The sequence below is a fragment of the Coturnix japonica genome, chromosome 7 (genome assembly GCF_054131305.1).
Source record: "Coturnix japonica strain WE chromosome 7, WE-NBRP24, whole genome shotgun sequence".
NCBI lineage: Eukaryota > Metazoa > Chordata > Aves > Galliformes > Phasianidae > Coturnix > Coturnix japonica.
Window position 1 is genome coordinate 22693183 of NC_140669.1, and position 17926 is coordinate 22711108.

Sequence of the window (17926 nt, forward strand, 5' to 3'; positions counted from 1 at the left end):
AGTAGTACGATCAAAGAAGAACTCCAAATAAGGACATCTAATTTGACTGGGTTATTGAGAGAACAAAAGTTGACAGTCCTCGTGATCTACACATGCATATGCATGAGAGAAAAGGAAATAATTGGGTTTAACAAAATTAATTTGTATTTCTTCACTGACTTGTACAATCTGTGGCTTATTTTTGGAGGGCTCATCTATTTTTAGAAGCTTCCTCTTCAAATCTGTGATGAATAAATAGTACTTAAGAGTTTCCAGCATGTGGGATTTTTCTCCTTTGTTTAAGTAAGGAGGGAAGTAGCGGCGACTTCTGTACTGAACCAAAAAGTAAATTCTGAACTTATTCCAAATGATGCAGCTCAGATTCAAACTTCAGATAATATTTACAGGTAGTGCTGTTAAATCAGCAGCTGCAGGGGTTTTTTTTGTTTGTTTGTTTGTTTGTTTGTTTTTTGTTGTTTTTCATTCCTCCATCTTCATGATTTCTCAGAGAATTTCTTTAATCCATCAGGCATCTCGAGGCGTCTTTGATGAAATGAAATATCTGGAGCTCATGATTGTCAATGACCACAAAATGGTAGGTATATCAATTCATTGATGCCTTTTGATTGTAGTTTGTACATGATGAATGATACTATACATTATCAACTCCTTTTGGGTCAAATATTTCATTTATCAGCAGCTGGTAGTGATAATGCTCTTAAGATACAGGCTGTAATACCACTACAAGTTGTTTGATTCACAGCGTTATTTGTTTAAAATGACAAAAAGGGGAAAAAAGAGTAATTATTTGAGGATAAACTGGAAAATGTGAGATCAGGTGATATCTGTAATTTAAACTTTATTGCGTTCACAAATTATGCCAGGCATGGTATCAAAGTGCCGTTATGATACCTGTATTAAAAAATGAAATGAGAATTGCCAGTAGAGTAACATGGTTTTTAAGGGAGATTATTCAGTTTCCACGTTTTGGGAATCCCGTGTCTCAGTGTTGAAATGTTTTAACCATTGAACTATTGAACAGAAAGTTGAGAGTTGTGGCTATTACAGTTAAAAAAAAAAAAAAAAAAACAATTGAAAAAAAACAAAACCGAACACCATAATTTTGTCTTGAACATCAGAACTCTGCTTCCAGATGCAATAATTCTTGTAGCTGAATCTTCCAGGGATTCTTGAAGATGAGACATAGGCTGTTAAGTTTTGAGTTTTTCCCCACAGTATTTCTTAAAATATTAATTTTCCTTTCTTGCTGTAAAGATACTGTATAGTGATAAATATTTACGTTCTGTGTTCTTCTTTTTCTTCTTCTAGTTCAAAAAGCATCGTTCTTCAAACATATACACCAACAATTTTGCAAAATCTGTGGTGAACCTTGTAGACGCTGTAAGTATTGGTGTGTCTTCTGAAAACTGTGTCAATGATTTTATTAGCTTTGCACTGTATTTAGGAAGTTAACATTAGCTGCTTGTTTTTTAATCCTGTTACCCATTAAATCTTATTTTACAACTCGTGGCTTTTCTGTAGCAAGGTGATGAGCGGTGGATGTGTAAGGAACCAAATTATTATTGGCGTTTTTCTCAAAGCTTCTATCTGCCTGACTCTGCCTTTATCAGGGTGGATTTCAGACTTGAGAGAGCTTTTAGTATTGGTCACTGCCTAAGAATAAGTTTAATCAAGTTTACATTAATGAAATGCATCTAATTTTGAGTGGCTTAAGCTGCAAATTTCTTCACTTAACACTGGGGAAAAAAATCCCTGTAAAGAATGTTCTCCTTTTTAAATATGTGTCTATTTAAATCTATAGAATAAAATAAAATCTTAACTTTCTCTGGTTGTTCCTTCTGTTCTTCCTTTTTTTTTTTTTTTTGTTATGTGTTTACAAAAACATTCTGCATCTCTCTCTAGTGTAGATTTCAGTCATGTTTTAGTGCTCTTGTGAAATATCATCCTAGTGGCATTCTCTGTAACTGGAGCATGAATTTTTTGCCTTGTTATTCCTTCACACTCCTAGGGAGTGAGTTTTATTTCTTATTGAATAGTATTCAGAAAAAGATACTGGCTTTCAGAGACTTCAGTTACTCTGTTCTCTGCCATCTTTTCCTTCCTGATCACTTCAAGAAATACAGTGTTTATCTCAGTGAACACAAGTAAAGGCTTATTGATCCAGGCATATGTAATCTGAGTTTTTATCTTTTTTTTTTTCTCCAACATTTAACCATCTTGTACGTGTCCTCATCCTGTTTCCCTCACACCAAAGCATGTTAGTATTCTTTCTTTCTTAAAAGTACTTGGACAAAATTGAGCTTGTCTGTTAGTGCTCTCTCTCTTCTGTATTTCTTTTGTATCTGAATATTACACACTGACATTGTTTAAAACACAGAAAGTGTAGCATGCTGCCTAGCATGAGTTTATTCAGTATAAATACCAGAACTTCAGGAAGATATTCGCAGTTCACATTGTATATTGCAGGTATGACTTGGAAACAAGCTAATGAAAGCACATCTTTAATATGGCGCCTTATGGAGTTGACTGAGTAGCTTTTACAAATTTATAGATTAAGCAGATAATGGATTAATTATAAAAATATGGATTCATTATAAAATAATGGATTAATTTTAAAAATGTACTGTTTAGATCATAACTGAGCATGTTTCGTTAGTAGGTGTTCTTCATGTCCCATGAAATACTGTAGATCAGAAGGTTGTCTATTATGCATAAAGAATACACCTTGGAGATCTGCAGTTTACCTTAGTTAACAAAACGTGGCATCTTATGTCCTGAACCTAAAGAGAGCAGCTGTTTTGTTTTAGTAGCAAATCCCACGCACAATGTTAAAATAGATATCTTAAAGATGTTTTGTAGTTATTAGGGCCTGGCTGTCATTTACTTATCTACTACTGTGGTGACATTAAAATTAGTGTGAAATACACTATTCTTACATAATTTTGACATTGCTTCAGAATGTTATAAATGAAAATCAGGCTTTGTGTGACTTAAATTTTGTATCAGAGGAAGTTATTCTTGACTGAAGAACTGTCTCTGGCTATTCTTTGGTTCTGAGATCACCCTGTAAACCTTTACATTTCTACTTTGCAGATTCTTGTTTCTTTTTAATAGAAGACTGAATTAAGTCATTCGATTTGAGAAATATAAAGAACAGGGAATCACTAAAAAGAAAAGGGGGGGGGGGGGGGGGAGGTTTGGAGTTTTTGTTGGGTTTATTTTTGTCCTTTCAATCACAAGTTGGGTTGATCAGATGATTAATTTACAGGAAATCCAAGGCATTACCAGCTAATTGTTTCCCCGTGTTTCCCTCCTGACTTATCCCTCTTGTCCTTCCGCTTTACTCTTACTAGCTAACTGTGCATGTTTGACCCAGTGTTCTACTCCTGTGCCTGTCCTGTCTCTGCCTTCAGATATACAAGGAACAGCTGAACACCAGAGTGGTACTTGTTGCTGTGGAAACTTGGACAGACAGAGATCGTATTAATATTCACCCTGACCCACTGCAGATGCTTCATGATTTCTCCAAGTATCGGCAGCACTACATCAAACAGCATGCCGATGCTGTGCACCTTCTCTCGTATGTACTGTTATACAATGATTAAGTCCGTTGAAGTTCTATCTACTTTTCTGCCTATTGCTTTTGTCTATCTGTCTTTTAATTACCTTTCTGCTTGTTGCTCAATACATCAACATCTGCCTGCTTTAGCAAGTTAAATATATTCTTAGTGCATTAATCTATTTGTAATGCACTTAGTATATACCATGGTCATACTTGTATTTGTATGTGTATATATATGTTGAAAATCAAAGCTTAATGTCTTTGCAACCTGGATATAGTGTCAGACAATTGAAATGTCTCCTGATGAGCCCTTAAGGACACTGGCTTTTGCTAATGATGTTTAAGGCACAGTGAAGAACAGGAGGGGATAGACTGACAGCATTATTTGCTGCTACTAAAAGGTGTTTCTTTACACATGTAGCTACAGAGACATGTAACATAAGTAACACGTAAGTACAGTTATGTGTTATTGTAACAATAGAAGGTCTTTTTCTTTAGAGATACAGTAGTCTTTTAATCTAGGCACTGTGTTTTTCAGGGAAGTGCAGGTTGTGTAGTTAGCTACAACATCAACCTTGGGCAACTCTACCTATTTCTTCATAGCATAGTAAAGGAAGAGTGTGGTCCCCTGTGAAGCATAAGGATTTTAAATTTTTCCTAGCCACAATACAAGGGATGGAATAACAAATACTTCATGCGAGATTCTATTATTTTCTTTTTGCTGAGGAGGATTAAGATAGAGGCTGGAGGAAGTTCTTCATCCCCGTCATAGATTCACTGCCTTAATATGGGTGCTGAAACACAGTGCTAGTTTTGTTTCTCATAAGATATGCAATGCACTGATGATATGCACTTTAATTACTTCTATCGTCTATTGTCTTATTTGCTGAATAGATGTTCTAAGTGTTATCTTGATTGTGAATCAAGATTCTTTTGTAAATGTGAAGTATATTTCAGCTTTGAGGGGTGACAAGTGATTGAAGACTGCTGCAAGGACCTTGTCTGAATTTCTTCATGCTTCAGTAACTGAATTCACAAATTGCTATTAAGTGATATTTTATAAAACAGTCACTTTGTAAAAATAACTAGAATAAGCTAAGTAAAAGTTACTGGTGTAGCAGGATGAGGTACCAATGAAGGTGAAATCTAGAATCCCTGTTATCTAGAATAAAAGATGTGTGTTTAAAGTAGTAAAGGATAATAACCTAAGGCTGGGCCTGACTTTAATGAAGGCATTATCTGTGTGTTTGATAAGATCCCATCTTATGTGTGCGTGATGGTCTATTGTCATTTTTATTTCTTTTGCTGTTTATTTTGTTCAAACAAACAAAAAAAACATAATAGTTATGGTAAGATCTTTGCCACGGTGTTCTGAAACACTGCTATTCCTGAAAATAAAAAGCAGAAATGACATTTTTATGAGCAGCCATTTTAGCTAAATGGAGCCAGCAAACACTGACAGTCTAACCAAATTTGATACAATAGAATCATAGAATGCCTTGGGTTGGAATGGACCTCAACTATTATCTAGTTCCAACCACCTGCAGCCATGAGCAGGGTTGCCAACCACTAAATCAAGCACTTCACTTAGTGTCCATATTTTAATTTGGAGTTGAAAACAGAACTTGAATGATTTTGCTTTTAGATGATCATTCACAATCACAGAATCACAGAATTGTAGGGGTTGGAAGGGACCTCTAGAGATCATTGAGTCCAACCCCCCTGCCAAAGCAGGCTCCCTACACCATGTCACACAGGAAGGCATCCAGGCGGGTCTTAAATATCTCCAGAGAAGGAGACTCCACCACCTCCCTGGGCAGCCTGTTCCAGTGCTCCGTCACCCTCACTGTAAAGAAGTTCTTCCGCACATTTGTACGGAACTTCAACAATGTTGATACATTTCAGTACAGAATTCCTTCTTGTTAGATTATAAACTGAAATATAGAATCATGGAATTATAAAGGTTGGAGAAGGCCTCTGAGATGATGTAATTCGATCATCATCCCTCTATCACCAGTATTTCCCCACAGAACCATGTCCCTCTGCACTATATATAAGCATTTCTTAAACACCTCCAGGAGCACCGACTCCACCACCGCCCTGGGCAGCCCATTCTAGCACCCAATCACTCTTTCAGAGAAATTTTTTCCTAATATCCAATGAAACTGATGCAATTTGAGGCCAGTCTTTCTAGTCCTATTGCTAGTTACATGGAAGAAGAGGCTGGTCCCCACCTTGCCACAACCTCCCTTCAGATAGTTGGCAAAATATTTATTATTATATTTTTAAAGGAAATGTTACTGTTGTATTTTCTCAGGAATCTGCTTGGTTTCTTTCTGTCTCTTTTTCTGTGGGTTGGGACTGATACTTACTCTTAAAGATAATACTATTATTTTTTGTTGAACTTTGCGTCTTACCTCTTTTTATGTCAGTGTTGTTTCTGTAAATTTACGCCAGCTGTTGATGTTAGATGAGCACTACTGTGTTTATAATGTGAGTGGAAGTTTAATCTTTCATTAAGTTCTTGGTGCTCAGTCTTAACATGTTATGCTCACTTTATTTTTATTTGTTCATAAGGAATGTGACATTTCATTACAAAAGGAGCAGCTTAAGTTATTTTGGAGGGGTTTGCTCTGTGACCAGAGGAGTAGGAGTGAATGAGGTAACTTTTTCTACCACTAAATTGAAGTAAAATAAAAACTTTTATAATCATAGAGTTCATATGTTTCGGTATTCAAAACTTTAAAGGTCATTCATATATTAAACAGATACTTTCTGCAGTCATCCTTCTTGTGTTATCACTAAAGTACTGCCCACTATGCATTTTGTTTAAAAATCCATCTCCTCTGTCTGCATTATACTCTCATTGGAATCTTAAATTTTTTTAGCATATTTGGCAAATATGGACCAAAAATCTCAGAGTAGGATATTTGAAATACAACACTGGCATTCCTTCTGGGTTCTCTTATTGTAAGAGAGTTTTGATCTTCTGAGGTATTGATAATGTAGTTCTAATTCTTTTTTTTTTTTTTTTTTTTTTAGACTTAAAAGCTAAAATCATTAAAGCTAGTCCCTTTGCGTTGATGCTTTTCTTATTAGTATTTTTAACCTCAGTGCAGTGTTAGATCTTGTATGAAAATCATTAGTTTTGACATGGACTAATCATGTTACACAATAATTATGTGTATATATATGAAACAGACTGTTCTCTGTAGGTTGATCAGTGTACTGGGTTCTCCTCAGAATAAGAGAGGAGGATTTTTTTTCTGTTAGGTACTTGATTGTGTTCATTTCTTCAGTACGCACAAATAATTGTGACTGGCTGGGTAGAGTTACTTTGTGAAATAGTAGATGTGCAGTAAGGCAAAATGGACTGCCATTGTATTCATTTATTTTTTTTCCTAAATGTTCATGTAGTACGGCCTCCCATTAGCCATGGCACAGGAATTAGCGCAAAGCCTTGCTCAGAACCTTGGAATACAATGGGAGCCAGCTGCCAGAAAACCAAGTATGTACGTGAACATGGAGCCACCTCTTGTCCTTCCTACCTAAATCTGTAAAAACTCTTTATTTTGCAATATTTGAAATGAACGTTGTACATGTATCCAAAGAATGCGGAATTCTGACTTTGGAATTATACTTACCAATATTTGAGTTTAACCAATGTAAAAAGCTTCAGTTTAGCACTTGTTTTGCAGTGACCTCAGCGATGTCTTCAGTTAGGAGGTTAAATTAATAATCAGCATTCAAATGTATTGTGTAAAAACACAGCTAGCTTAAAAACCATAGACTGGACCTGAAAAGAAACAACAACAAAAAAACCCTTATGTACAATTGAAGAAATTGTAAGAAGTAGTAACCTAATGACATTTGTCCAACCTGGTATTTGGCTGCTTCACATTTAGAAAGTTAGCTTGATGTGGCCCTGATGCATTACAAAAGCTGCTGCAAAAATCATTTTGGTGGCTAATGAAAAATTACTTTTCTTCCTCTTGTTATCTTATAAGTGATTTTGTTACATTATCTCTTTGTTCCTTCTGTATAAATGAATTATAAGATAGAAGTGATTCCAAAATCAAGTCAGAAATCTATGAATTAGGAAGCAACATGAAGGGAGCAGTTTTAAAATTGCTATTATTTGCACTCATGCTGCCTGTACTGAGATCACGTAGGGAAGAATGTTGCCTGCTATGTTTAGCTTTCTAAGTTGCCTGAAACACTGGTGAAAAGTATGCACGTATGGTGAGAAAGGATCATATTGAGTATATTAATATTTCTTCTGTTGTTCTGGTTTCTAGGGCTGTAAAGCCAAGCAGTTTGTTAATTTCTGTTTAGATAGTATAATTTGTACAATTAGTCAAGGCCCAATTTATTGTGAGTACTTTATATTTATTGCAAGCATATTTATAACTGCTTTTCTTTTCTGTTGTATCCTGATCTTGTCTGAGAAGAATGTGACTGCACTGAATCCTGGGGTGGTTGCATCATGGAGGAAACAGGGTATGTTGTTGCCATCAGTAACTGAGTGCTCTGAAATGAGTTCACACTTTCCATTCGGATGTTAATACTTATGTGTATTGGGCACTGTCCATGTGTTTTAGTACTAATAAATGAAAACTTGGAACCAGTCAAAACAACTGAAGCATATAGATCGTTAACCTCTATTTTTCAGGAAATTCATCTCATCTCTGTTTTAGGAGGACATTCAGGAATCCTACATTTTGAAGTACAAAGCAGGATTATTCTTTAGTGCTTTGTTACACTTAAAATAATTCAGAAGTGAAAAGCATCATAATATGTTTTTTATAATCGATAATTCTATTTTCCTCAATGTTAATAATACATGTTTAAAAACTGAATTTGGATTGAGCAGATCTCTCTTCTCAATCCTTAACTCAAATAGCCAGTAAAGTCTGAAGGGAGGTGTATCCAAATGGGAGATCACATTTCATTGTCCACTCTTGTCACACAGCCAAAGATTCCTTAAATAGCACAAGCAGATGAGTAGAGAAGGAGAGCTTCTGAAACATGTTTTGGAGTCTCGAAATGGCTTCCTGCCGAAACTCTTGCTTGCTGCGAAAGCTTGCTTATCAAAATTCTGGTGAAAAATGGTTATTTCTAATGCAGAAGGAGCTCAGTTTATTTATATTTGGTAATTGGAAATTGGTTCTGCAGCAGAATTATTGTGTGTTTTTTCTTGCAAACTGAGTTTGATTCTGTGATAGAATTTAAGACATAGATTAGAATAAATACTAGTGCCTTAATAAGGGGAACTCGTCAAACTATCTGTCTCATCGGTGGAAAAGATGGCAGAACAAACCTTTTTGGTAGGTGGAAGTAATAGTTAAATAAATAAAATTGTCAGAGGCAAATGGCCATCCCCCAGAAGCTGAAAAAGGAATTGGATGAATAGGTAAATAATTAACTGCAGTGTAAAGACATTTACTTTAACTTCGTTAGTGTCAGAAGACTTTCATTTTACTAAAATAATTCAGTGGGAAAATAACAGCTCAGTAGCAGTCAAGCTAACTATCTTTTTTTTTTTTTTGAAAAACACTTGCAAAAAGATTGGAGAACATCTTTATGGCACTGCTGCTCTCATCTTTAGTGGTGCAGAGAGTTCTGATTACTGGATCTCAAAGTATAATTAATAAATTAATCACAAGGTTTCTGTATGAGAAACGCATAATAAAAAATGTTTTCATGAGAATGGGAAAGAGATGGAGAATAGGAAATATAAGTTTTATTATAAACCTTAGTAAATAATTACTGTTCTATTGTAAGAACTGAAGAGACATGAAATAAATCTGCAAATCGATGGCAAAAGTCAGGCTGAAGTTGTTCTTGTCCCAGTCTGAAATTAAGCCGTTAAACTTTCTGTTACATCTTGTAAATGCTCAGTGAATTTGAAAAAAGTCATAGGAGAAAATGCAGTGAAGATTATTAAATAAGACAAAACAAAGCTTCCTTATAAAGTCTTTGTGCTGAGAATTATTGGAAGTTGGAAAAACACTCTGCAAGAAGTAGTGCGGTGCTGTTCTCTACTCTCCTGCATTTTCTTAGGGTCCAAGTCAGAAATGGTATTTTAGAAAAGTGTTTTTTCTTTGGTCTGACCCTTTACGGCTACAAGTGCTAAGATACTTTTGCTTTAAAAATTAACCTTACAGGCAGGATCAGGTAACTTGAATAGTTTTAAAACCCTAGCAAGGAAACAGGGATCTGGGACATCATCTGTTTTTCAGACTGAAGTTGTGTGGAAGAGAAATACGGAAAACCAATTGGATTATGCATACATTAAATAGGATACATAGCAGATTTTATGATAATGTGTTTTCATATTATTTAAGATGATTAGAAGACTACGGTATCCTATGCCATAGATTTATATAACGGAGATATAAAAATGCAAACTGTTCTCAAAATTTTCTTTAGTTGTGATATTATAGTTAGAGGTAGAAGAACAGGCTGACATACAGTTGTACACAGTGGTTGTAAGAAACAGATTTACAGTACAAAAAATTGTATGATCCCTCTGCCCCCTTAAAGTTGATTTTTCAAGGTGTTCACTCAGCTGATTCTTTGCTTTTTTTAGGGTATATCATTCCAGAAAATTCTCCAAGTGCAGCATAGCAGAATACAAAGAGTTTTTACTTCGTGGGGGAGGTGCCTGCCTTTTCAACAGACCAACAAAGGTAATAAATTGGTAGTCACTACCTATGCTAAACAGAATGCAAATGAAATTGATCCACTAAAACATTTGTTCTTGGGTTTATTAAAACATCTGTGTGGATATTTTTTTGAGGTTATTTGTGAATGACTGGGTGTTCACTTCCGTAACATTTAAGAATATCCTTAAGAGGAATCATATAATGTGTTTTCTATAATTTCTTAATTTTGCAAGCTATGACAAACCTTGCAGTTGATTTACATAGGTAGACACACATCACTTTAGCATAAAAGCACTACTTGTTAAGCTGAAAGTAGTGCAGAATAAATCCAGAAGTGAGACTGCAGTTCATGCTCCATGTTCACTCAGTTCTTGGGCTTTTTGACTGAAAGGAATTTAATTCTTAGTGTGTTATTTGGTAAATAATTAGTTTACTTAATACAGGCAGCAGAAGCAGCTTCTGTTTTTACTGAAGTTCATTTCATTTCAGATGTGCAATTAACAAAATGTAATTTATAACTATTTCCTTGTACCATCCATACCTTTTTTCATTAGAAACTCACCAAGGTCAAATTTTTTTCTAAAGTGATGTGAGCATGACATCCCTCTAAAGCAACCAAGTAGTGTAAAAATGCTCTATGTGGCACTTTTTGCAATGCACAGTCAATCCAAAGTATTAATACTCTGTTTAATCATGAAGTCAAACTTGCTGTCCTTGTAGAATTTAGTGTCACATGGCCTATTAGAGAGTGTTTTCTGTGCTATGGAAAACTACCTTGCACAATTAACTAAACAAAATTGCTTGCTGGTGTTTTTTAATCGTTTCCTCAAGTAGCAATTTCTGCTTACAGAATAAGAATGTAAGGATTAGAGAAAAGAGTAAGTAGTAAGAGTAAGGAAAAACAGCGCTTCATCTTCTGTGATTAAACTAGGATAATTGTCTAGCAGGGCAAGTAATTATCAAATTGACTGCATACAGAATGAAAATGTGGCTTACTTCAATAAAAGTGGTCCCAGGACAATGGTTGAATTCCCTTTGTGTTATCTGTGTTAGTGTTTTGCAGCTTTGAAATTAAAGGACTTTGGGGGGAAAAAAGTACATCATCTTGAATCTTATAGTTTGGAGGTAGAAGTGAGGTGGAAAATGGTGTATTAAGCTTTTGATAATTAAAATATACTAGTGTTAAGCAGACAGCATGATGCCAACTTTAATTTCAGCTTTTTAGTTTGGCTCTGATGTGTGTGCAATTTTTGTTTCTTGTGATGCTCTGACCCCTTATGATTATCTTACCAGCTGCAGGTCAAATAACCAGGTCTGTTCAATGGAGAACTGAATTTCAGATTGAGAATAGCAGATCTTGGCATTTGCACAGGAACACAGGATTATCAACAGCTTAGAGAGAGGAAAAAAAAACAAAGAAACAAACAAACAAAATCAATTTTCTGAATTGACGTTGCTAGTAAAAAAAAAGTACTTATGCTTATTGTTTCACTGCAGTTTTGCTTTTGGCACCCAAAACTGTATGTTTGACTGATTACCCATGTAGTGTGTGCTTTCTTTCCTGTACATGAGGTATTAGTGTTCCCTGTTTATCTCTTTCAAGGACTTTTAAAGCATTTATGTGATGAAGCTCTTCTCTGGCTGACTTCACCTGTAATAACCCTTACCGTCTGCAGGAAGTACCAGGTTGTTATTGGCAGTAGATATTATGAGAGAGAGAGAGAGTGGGTGGAGAGGTATAAAATGGGTATATGAGCGAAAAAGTTTAATAAGAATAAACTAGTTAAATACTGTAATAGAGAAATGAAAAATTGTAAATATCAGTAAAGTTGTATATATCAGTTATTCCTATGATGGATTATTGCACGATGCCCTAAATGTCTATTAGAACAGCTGAACTGAAGAATATTCATAGGGCCCAATGCTCTGCTTTAAGGTCAACAGGAATTTTTATTTTACTTCATTTAAAAAAAACAAACAAACAAAAAAAAAAAACCAAACAAAAAGAAACCACTTATCCTGCATTTTCTTTCTTTCTACTATCAGAAAACAGAGTGTAATTTGTGAATTACAAATAGATTTTCCTGGTTATTAATTGGGTTGCGGTGTTCCTTTGCTTTCAGCTCTTTGAAAATACTGAATGTGGAAATGGATATGTAGAAGCAGGAGAAGAATGTGATTGTGGTTTCCGAATGGCAAGTAAAGAGTTATTATATATAATTCCACAAGTATTTCTTGCTAAATGCATTAACTTAAGTGATTGACAAGAGAGTGGGAAAGGAAACACTACATTAAACATCTTTTTCCAGTGAGAATGAGAGAGTGCACAGCTGAAATAATTTCGTTGGAGAGCACATACTGTTTATTTTGAATTACGTTGTGGAAGCACAATCCCTGCACAGTGTGTGTCTGCAGTGTTGGGTTCCTAATCAGTGTTCTGGAGATATACATATGTATATGTTTTGCAAAAATTTGCCCTGTTGCCTTGAATCCTAGTTTACTGTTTAAACATAGTAACACGTATAATTAGTTTTTGTAATTGTTCTCCTGCAATGTGCTATGCTGCACCTGTGCAGGGGTTTCAGAAGGTGCGTATCTTATTGCTATAGCTTTCCCCTTACTTTACTATTTGAGCAGTGTAGCGGATTCTTTCAGCTTTTAATTTTAAGTAATCACTGCTGAACTAAGTGTTTTGTGCTGGTATGTGATGGTTTGTTGGAAAGATTGGAAAGAAAATATTATTTTAAGTGGAGAACTAAAAAGATCACTTAATATTTTCTTCAGGAATGCTATGCAGACTGTTGTAAGAAGTGCTCTCTTTCTAATGGAGCTCATTGTAGTGATGGACCTTGCTGTAATACATCATGCCTTGTAAGTATTGCTGTAGTTTAGCTGTTGTTCTTCCCAGTTGTCTTTTACTGCCTTTAAAAGATGAAATTTTTCTCATCACTTGGAAGCAGTTATTGAGACTCTGTTCTGTTCTTAACCAAAAAAAAAGAAAACAACAAAAAATCCACCACAGACATATATTAGCACGGTACTTACAGATCATTAAAATGAGCATTCATTCCAAACAGGAAGTTTCAGTTTTATGTTTATGTAGTATTATTATATTCTTCATTTCATTCCAGTTTTTTCCACGAGGCTATGACTGTAGATATGCAGTGAATGAATGCGATATTGCAGAGATCTGCACAGGAGATTCTGGACAGGTATGTAAGGAGCTTCTCTGCTTGTTCTACTGATGTTTACTTGCAAGAGAAAAATCCAGGCTAACAAAATATACTATTGTGTACTCACAAATAACTGTGCTGGGGGAGAGAGAGGGGACAGGAATTTTACTTGATCATAACAAAATTTCTTAAACATAAGAACGCAAACCATTAGAAGCTCAATAAATAAATATTAATTAAAAATACAGCACTCAAAATATGACTGTTCTTCTAAAACTCGCATGGGATTTTTTAGTATAGCTTTTATGTCGGGCATCCTTCTGTGCTCTATAGAATGAGTACTGAGGGTATACTGCAAATGTGAGGAGGTTCAAAGGTAGTAACAATAAAATTTTATGAAATTAAACAGTTTGAAATACAGCTATGTAAAATGCATACACTTACAACAAATTGGGACTAAAATACTACATTTTAAAGAGTACACTTGTGATTTCTTTGAAAAGTTCTATGCATTCTATTGAAAATACTTAGCTAGTAGAAGAACAAACAGCTTCCAAAAGCTGGAGTTAAGATAGAAGATGTATAGAATGTTGACTGTTTGCAAAGTAGTTTTGACTGGTTCATACACGTTCCTTTTCAATACTGCAAATTTTGCTTCAGAATTATGTAACAAGTTCCTAACTCTGCTGCAGTCATTTACTGCATCAAGTTCTTAACAATGAAGAAGATTCAGTGTAGGTCTCATGGTTCTTTGTGGGCATTTCCTGTAGCTGTAGATGACGATACAATAAAGGTAACATTTCAGGCATTTACACTTGCAGATTTTATTGTAAGCCTTTCATTCTGTAGATGGAGGGTTTTAAATGGGAGAGAGCAGGGCTTTCTGTGTCTAGAGCAGCTGCCTTGAAAGTACTGGCTGTGATGTATGTTGCAGCAGGAAACCCTTTTCAAACCTTTACCACTCTCTTTTTGATGAAGAAGAGCAATGAGTCTGATCTGCTCTTAGCTTTAGTAGCCTTCTGGAGCTGATGAATTGTTCATACCAAATTTTTTTTCTGTGCCAAGAGAACATGACACAATGGTCATAATAAAACATGTCTCTAATGGACATGTGGAGAGGTAGACTTACAACAAACTGCTCACTCACTGTCATAGTGGCACTGAAATGAATGCAGTGAAAGTGTTGCATGAGAGCAAACATATACCCAAATATCCTGATAATGAATACATTTCTTTTGTTGTTTTTTTTTTTTTTTTGTTCCAACTCCTTCATTTCTTCTGGGGATGTGCAGAAAGTTAGAATCAGGTCTTGCTTTTGTGGCTCAGGATGTTCACTTCTTTATTTTTATGAGTAACTATGAACATTTCTGCATTGACTGCGTTACCTGCTTCCTTTATATGTTTTGAAGATGTCATTTAAAACCAGGAAATCTAATCTCCATATGTGATCTTCTGATGTATAATCTTTCTTCTTCTCAGTGTCCACCAAATCTTCATAAACAAGATGGATATGCTTGTGATTCTAATCAGGTATGTAATGTTCTAAAACCCCTGCACATCAGCTAATACAAATCAACCGAGTACAAGTTTTTCTTTTTTTGTGGTTTTTTTTTTTTTTTTAATCCTGTCTTCTGTATTTATGCATAGGTTTTGTCGTTTGGACATCAGTGTTTTTCATGCATCATACATTCAATGAATAGTATGAGCTTGTAGCTGGGCTAAAACATTTGTGGTATTTACATTTTGAATTGAGATGTATTATCCATGTAGATTTGTTCTCTATAGCTATGTAAATGAGAAGTATAAAGTAGCTGCTGAAATATCTGAGCATCTTAGACATCAACTGACTTTGAGCATCTGAGCCAAAATGCTCGCTCTGTCTATTCCAACTCGTGAACTCTTATATGTCCCAAGATATGGGTGAAGAATAAAATCAGTCATTTTTTCAGGGGTGGGAAAGGAAAAGCACATGTTCAATTCTCATTGCTAACATGTTGTGTTTTGTTTAGGGGCGTTGCTATAATGGTGAATGCAAGACAAGAGATAATCAGTGCAAATATATCTGGGGATCCAGTAAGTTGACTTTTACCACCTTACACATATTTTATTTGTAGCTAATTCTTTTCTTTGACTGTATGTTTGCTTTTTGTTCTCCCTACTGTAGTGCAGGGTTACTGTTCAGTTGTCTGCTGTGTGAAACTGACTTGATTGCCAAGTGAAATTTCAAGCTGCTTGTTCATTTTGGGGGTGATTACATTGAGACTGTTCTGATGTGATGTGGGTTGCAGATGTGTGTAGGGCAGCAAATACTTAATGCTGTTGGGGCTAGGTGAGATTAGCAACTTAGATACAGTGATATGGGGGGGAAAATGTGGGTTTGAGCATTTCATTTTTTTAGAGTTCCTGACAGATGCTTTTGGTGGTTGTTTTTTATTTCTTTTTAATGACAGTTGTCAATTCCCTTAGCTTATCACTGGTTCTTGCTAAAGTTGCTCCTTCTGTCTTTATTGTTTCATCCTATATTCAAGAAAGTAATTACAGTAGTATAAATTTAAATATCATTTTCAGTAAATTAAACCCAGATGTGTTGGATAAAGTAGTTGTGGACCAGTCAGCTGACAGAGGATAAATGTTCTGTTCAGTGACTTTGAGACAGTTCAGCAGAGGATATCCTGTACTCAAGCACTGAATGTTTTTTTGCATTCTGTCTAAATAAACATAGCTGTTAGTGCTACTTATTGGAGACTGAAGGATCTCTGCATTTTGGGGGGATGAGAGGGAATGGATATAGCTTTAACATTTCTTCTCCATCTTAGCACAATATGAAATATTGTATAGAAGTATAAAATTGGATGGAGGTAACATTTTCTTTGTGTTCTGATGCCTTTAAGTGTTATGCTGCCCCCTCATGCTAATTTATTGATAATATTAGAAACAGTAGAAGTTTTTGTTAACTAATTTCTCTGCATCTCACATGCTTATACAAATAATATTTGTTTTGTCTTCTGTACATGTGATTTTACTGCAAATGACCCTTAGTTACCCTTTTTTATTGTCCTCTGCTGTGGAAAAAGTTAGATTCATGTTATATGCAGACATGAAGAAGTAAACAAAGTTGGACCACAGATAAATTCAAGTAAAGAAAACAATACAGTCACTGAAGAGATTGAGTTTTTAGAATAGCTCCAAGCAGATTGTGAACACTGAGGGTTTATCTAAGAAAAGCCATTTGTAGGTGATGTTGGTATGTTTGATATTCCCATACCAGAAACTGCTGCAATAAAGTACTGTGCAGATTTTCATAACCTGTGAAAAGTATTTTCCTTTTTTTCCTTCATCCAACAGAGTCTTCAGGATCTGACAAATTTTGCTATGAGAAGCTTAATACAGAAGGCACAAAAAAAGGAAACTGTGGGAAGGATGGAGACCGATGGATTCAGTGTAGCAAACAGTAAGTGCTGCTTAGTAGAACTCATTTCTACTTAAAAAGATCAATATTGGTATATTTTCTAGTTTTTCATCAGTTCTCCAGGAGTGTTTTGCTTTGTTTCAAATGTTCTCCCCTTCACAATGTTTGCATCTTGTAAAAGCACTGTAGTTGTTTGTGAAGAATCCATTGTGAATCAGCAAAAGAATTCCATATTTTAAAAAGAATATAATAATTCCATACTGTCAGAGAAGCTGAGGGCCAAGACAGCAAAAAGTCACACTTCTATGTATGATGCCTGAGATCTGGTGTGTATACATATTGTTATATGTATAAATACATATTAAAAAAATCCCCAAATAAAGAAGATTATTTACCTAAGTTAACACACATGCTGCACATTATTATTACTATGTTTCTGTGTGCCTACAAGTGAAATAAAAAGCAATTAAGAATTGAAACTCCACAGGAATCAGAAATGTCAAAGCTGTTAAATGTATGAAAATCTAATTTAGCCTGGTATTAGGAAACTGTGTACAATTTGGCTCCTTTCCATTGTATTATAGAACATGGATGAGTTGTTCACATGAATGTCTTATAAATACTGTTCACTGGTATGTCAGAATGCACAACTGCTTGCTTCTGCCTCTTGTCAGTTATACCAGGTAGTGCCGTAGTTCTAAACTTACGTTTTAAAAGTCTGTCTTCAGTCTTATGGCACTATATTACCTACTGTTGTTAGCAGCATCATATCGAGTCTCTCTTTTTGCAAGTTTACTTCATAACATTTCAGTAACTCTTCTGTTTTTGTTTTACAGTGATGTTTTCTGTGGCTTTTTGCTCTGCACTAACCTTACTAAAGTTCCACGAGTTGGTCAAGTTCAAGGAGAAATTATCCCAAATTCTTTTTATCACCAAGGACGAATAGTAGACTGCAGGTAAAAGATACCGCAGTGTTCTGAGATAATTTTGATCTGTGAAATCTAATTAAATGAAGATAAATGTAAAAATGTGTAATTTAAAAATGATTGATATCTTATGGCAAAGTTATTATTGAGTGTTATTTATTGTGCTTAAAAGAAAACATTCCATATTT

The 17926-nt window shown here is 35.1% G+C and overlaps 1 protein-coding gene across 21 annotated transcripts in view; it reads left to right on the forward strand.

Moving 5' to 3' along the window:
- Positions 1 to 17926, forward strand: part of ADAM23 (ADAM metallopeptidase domain 23) — a 62683-nt gene that overhangs the window by 25059 nt on the left and 19698 nt on the right. For all 21 annotated transcript variants that reach the window (XR_014948335.1, XM_085553360.1, XM_015868233.3 and 18 more), the window contains 14 exons: positions 509 to 574; positions 1309 to 1380; positions 3414 to 3580; positions 6140 to 6224; positions 6980 to 7070; positions 8014 to 8062; positions 10155 to 10254; positions 12354 to 12425; positions 13015 to 13101; positions 13362 to 13442; positions 14883 to 14933; positions 15413 to 15476; positions 16749 to 16854; positions 17649 to 17768. Coding sequence is in view for 20 of the 21 variants with exons in the window: in XM_085553360.1 (XP_085409486.1) it covers positions 509 to 574; positions 1309 to 1380; positions 3414 to 3580; positions 6140 to 6224; positions 6980 to 7070; positions 8014 to 8062; positions 10155 to 10254; positions 12354 to 12425; positions 13015 to 13101; positions 13362 to 13442; positions 14883 to 14933; positions 15413 to 15476; positions 16749 to 16854; positions 17649 to 17768 (1211 nt within the window). In the remaining variant the exon portion in view is untranslated. The remainder of the gene's footprint in view (positions 1 to 508; positions 575 to 1308; positions 1381 to 3413; positions 3581 to 6139; positions 6225 to 6979; positions 7071 to 8013; positions 8063 to 10154; positions 10255 to 12353; positions 12426 to 13014; positions 13102 to 13361; positions 13443 to 14882; positions 14934 to 15412; positions 15477 to 16748; positions 16855 to 17648; positions 17769 to 17926) is intronic.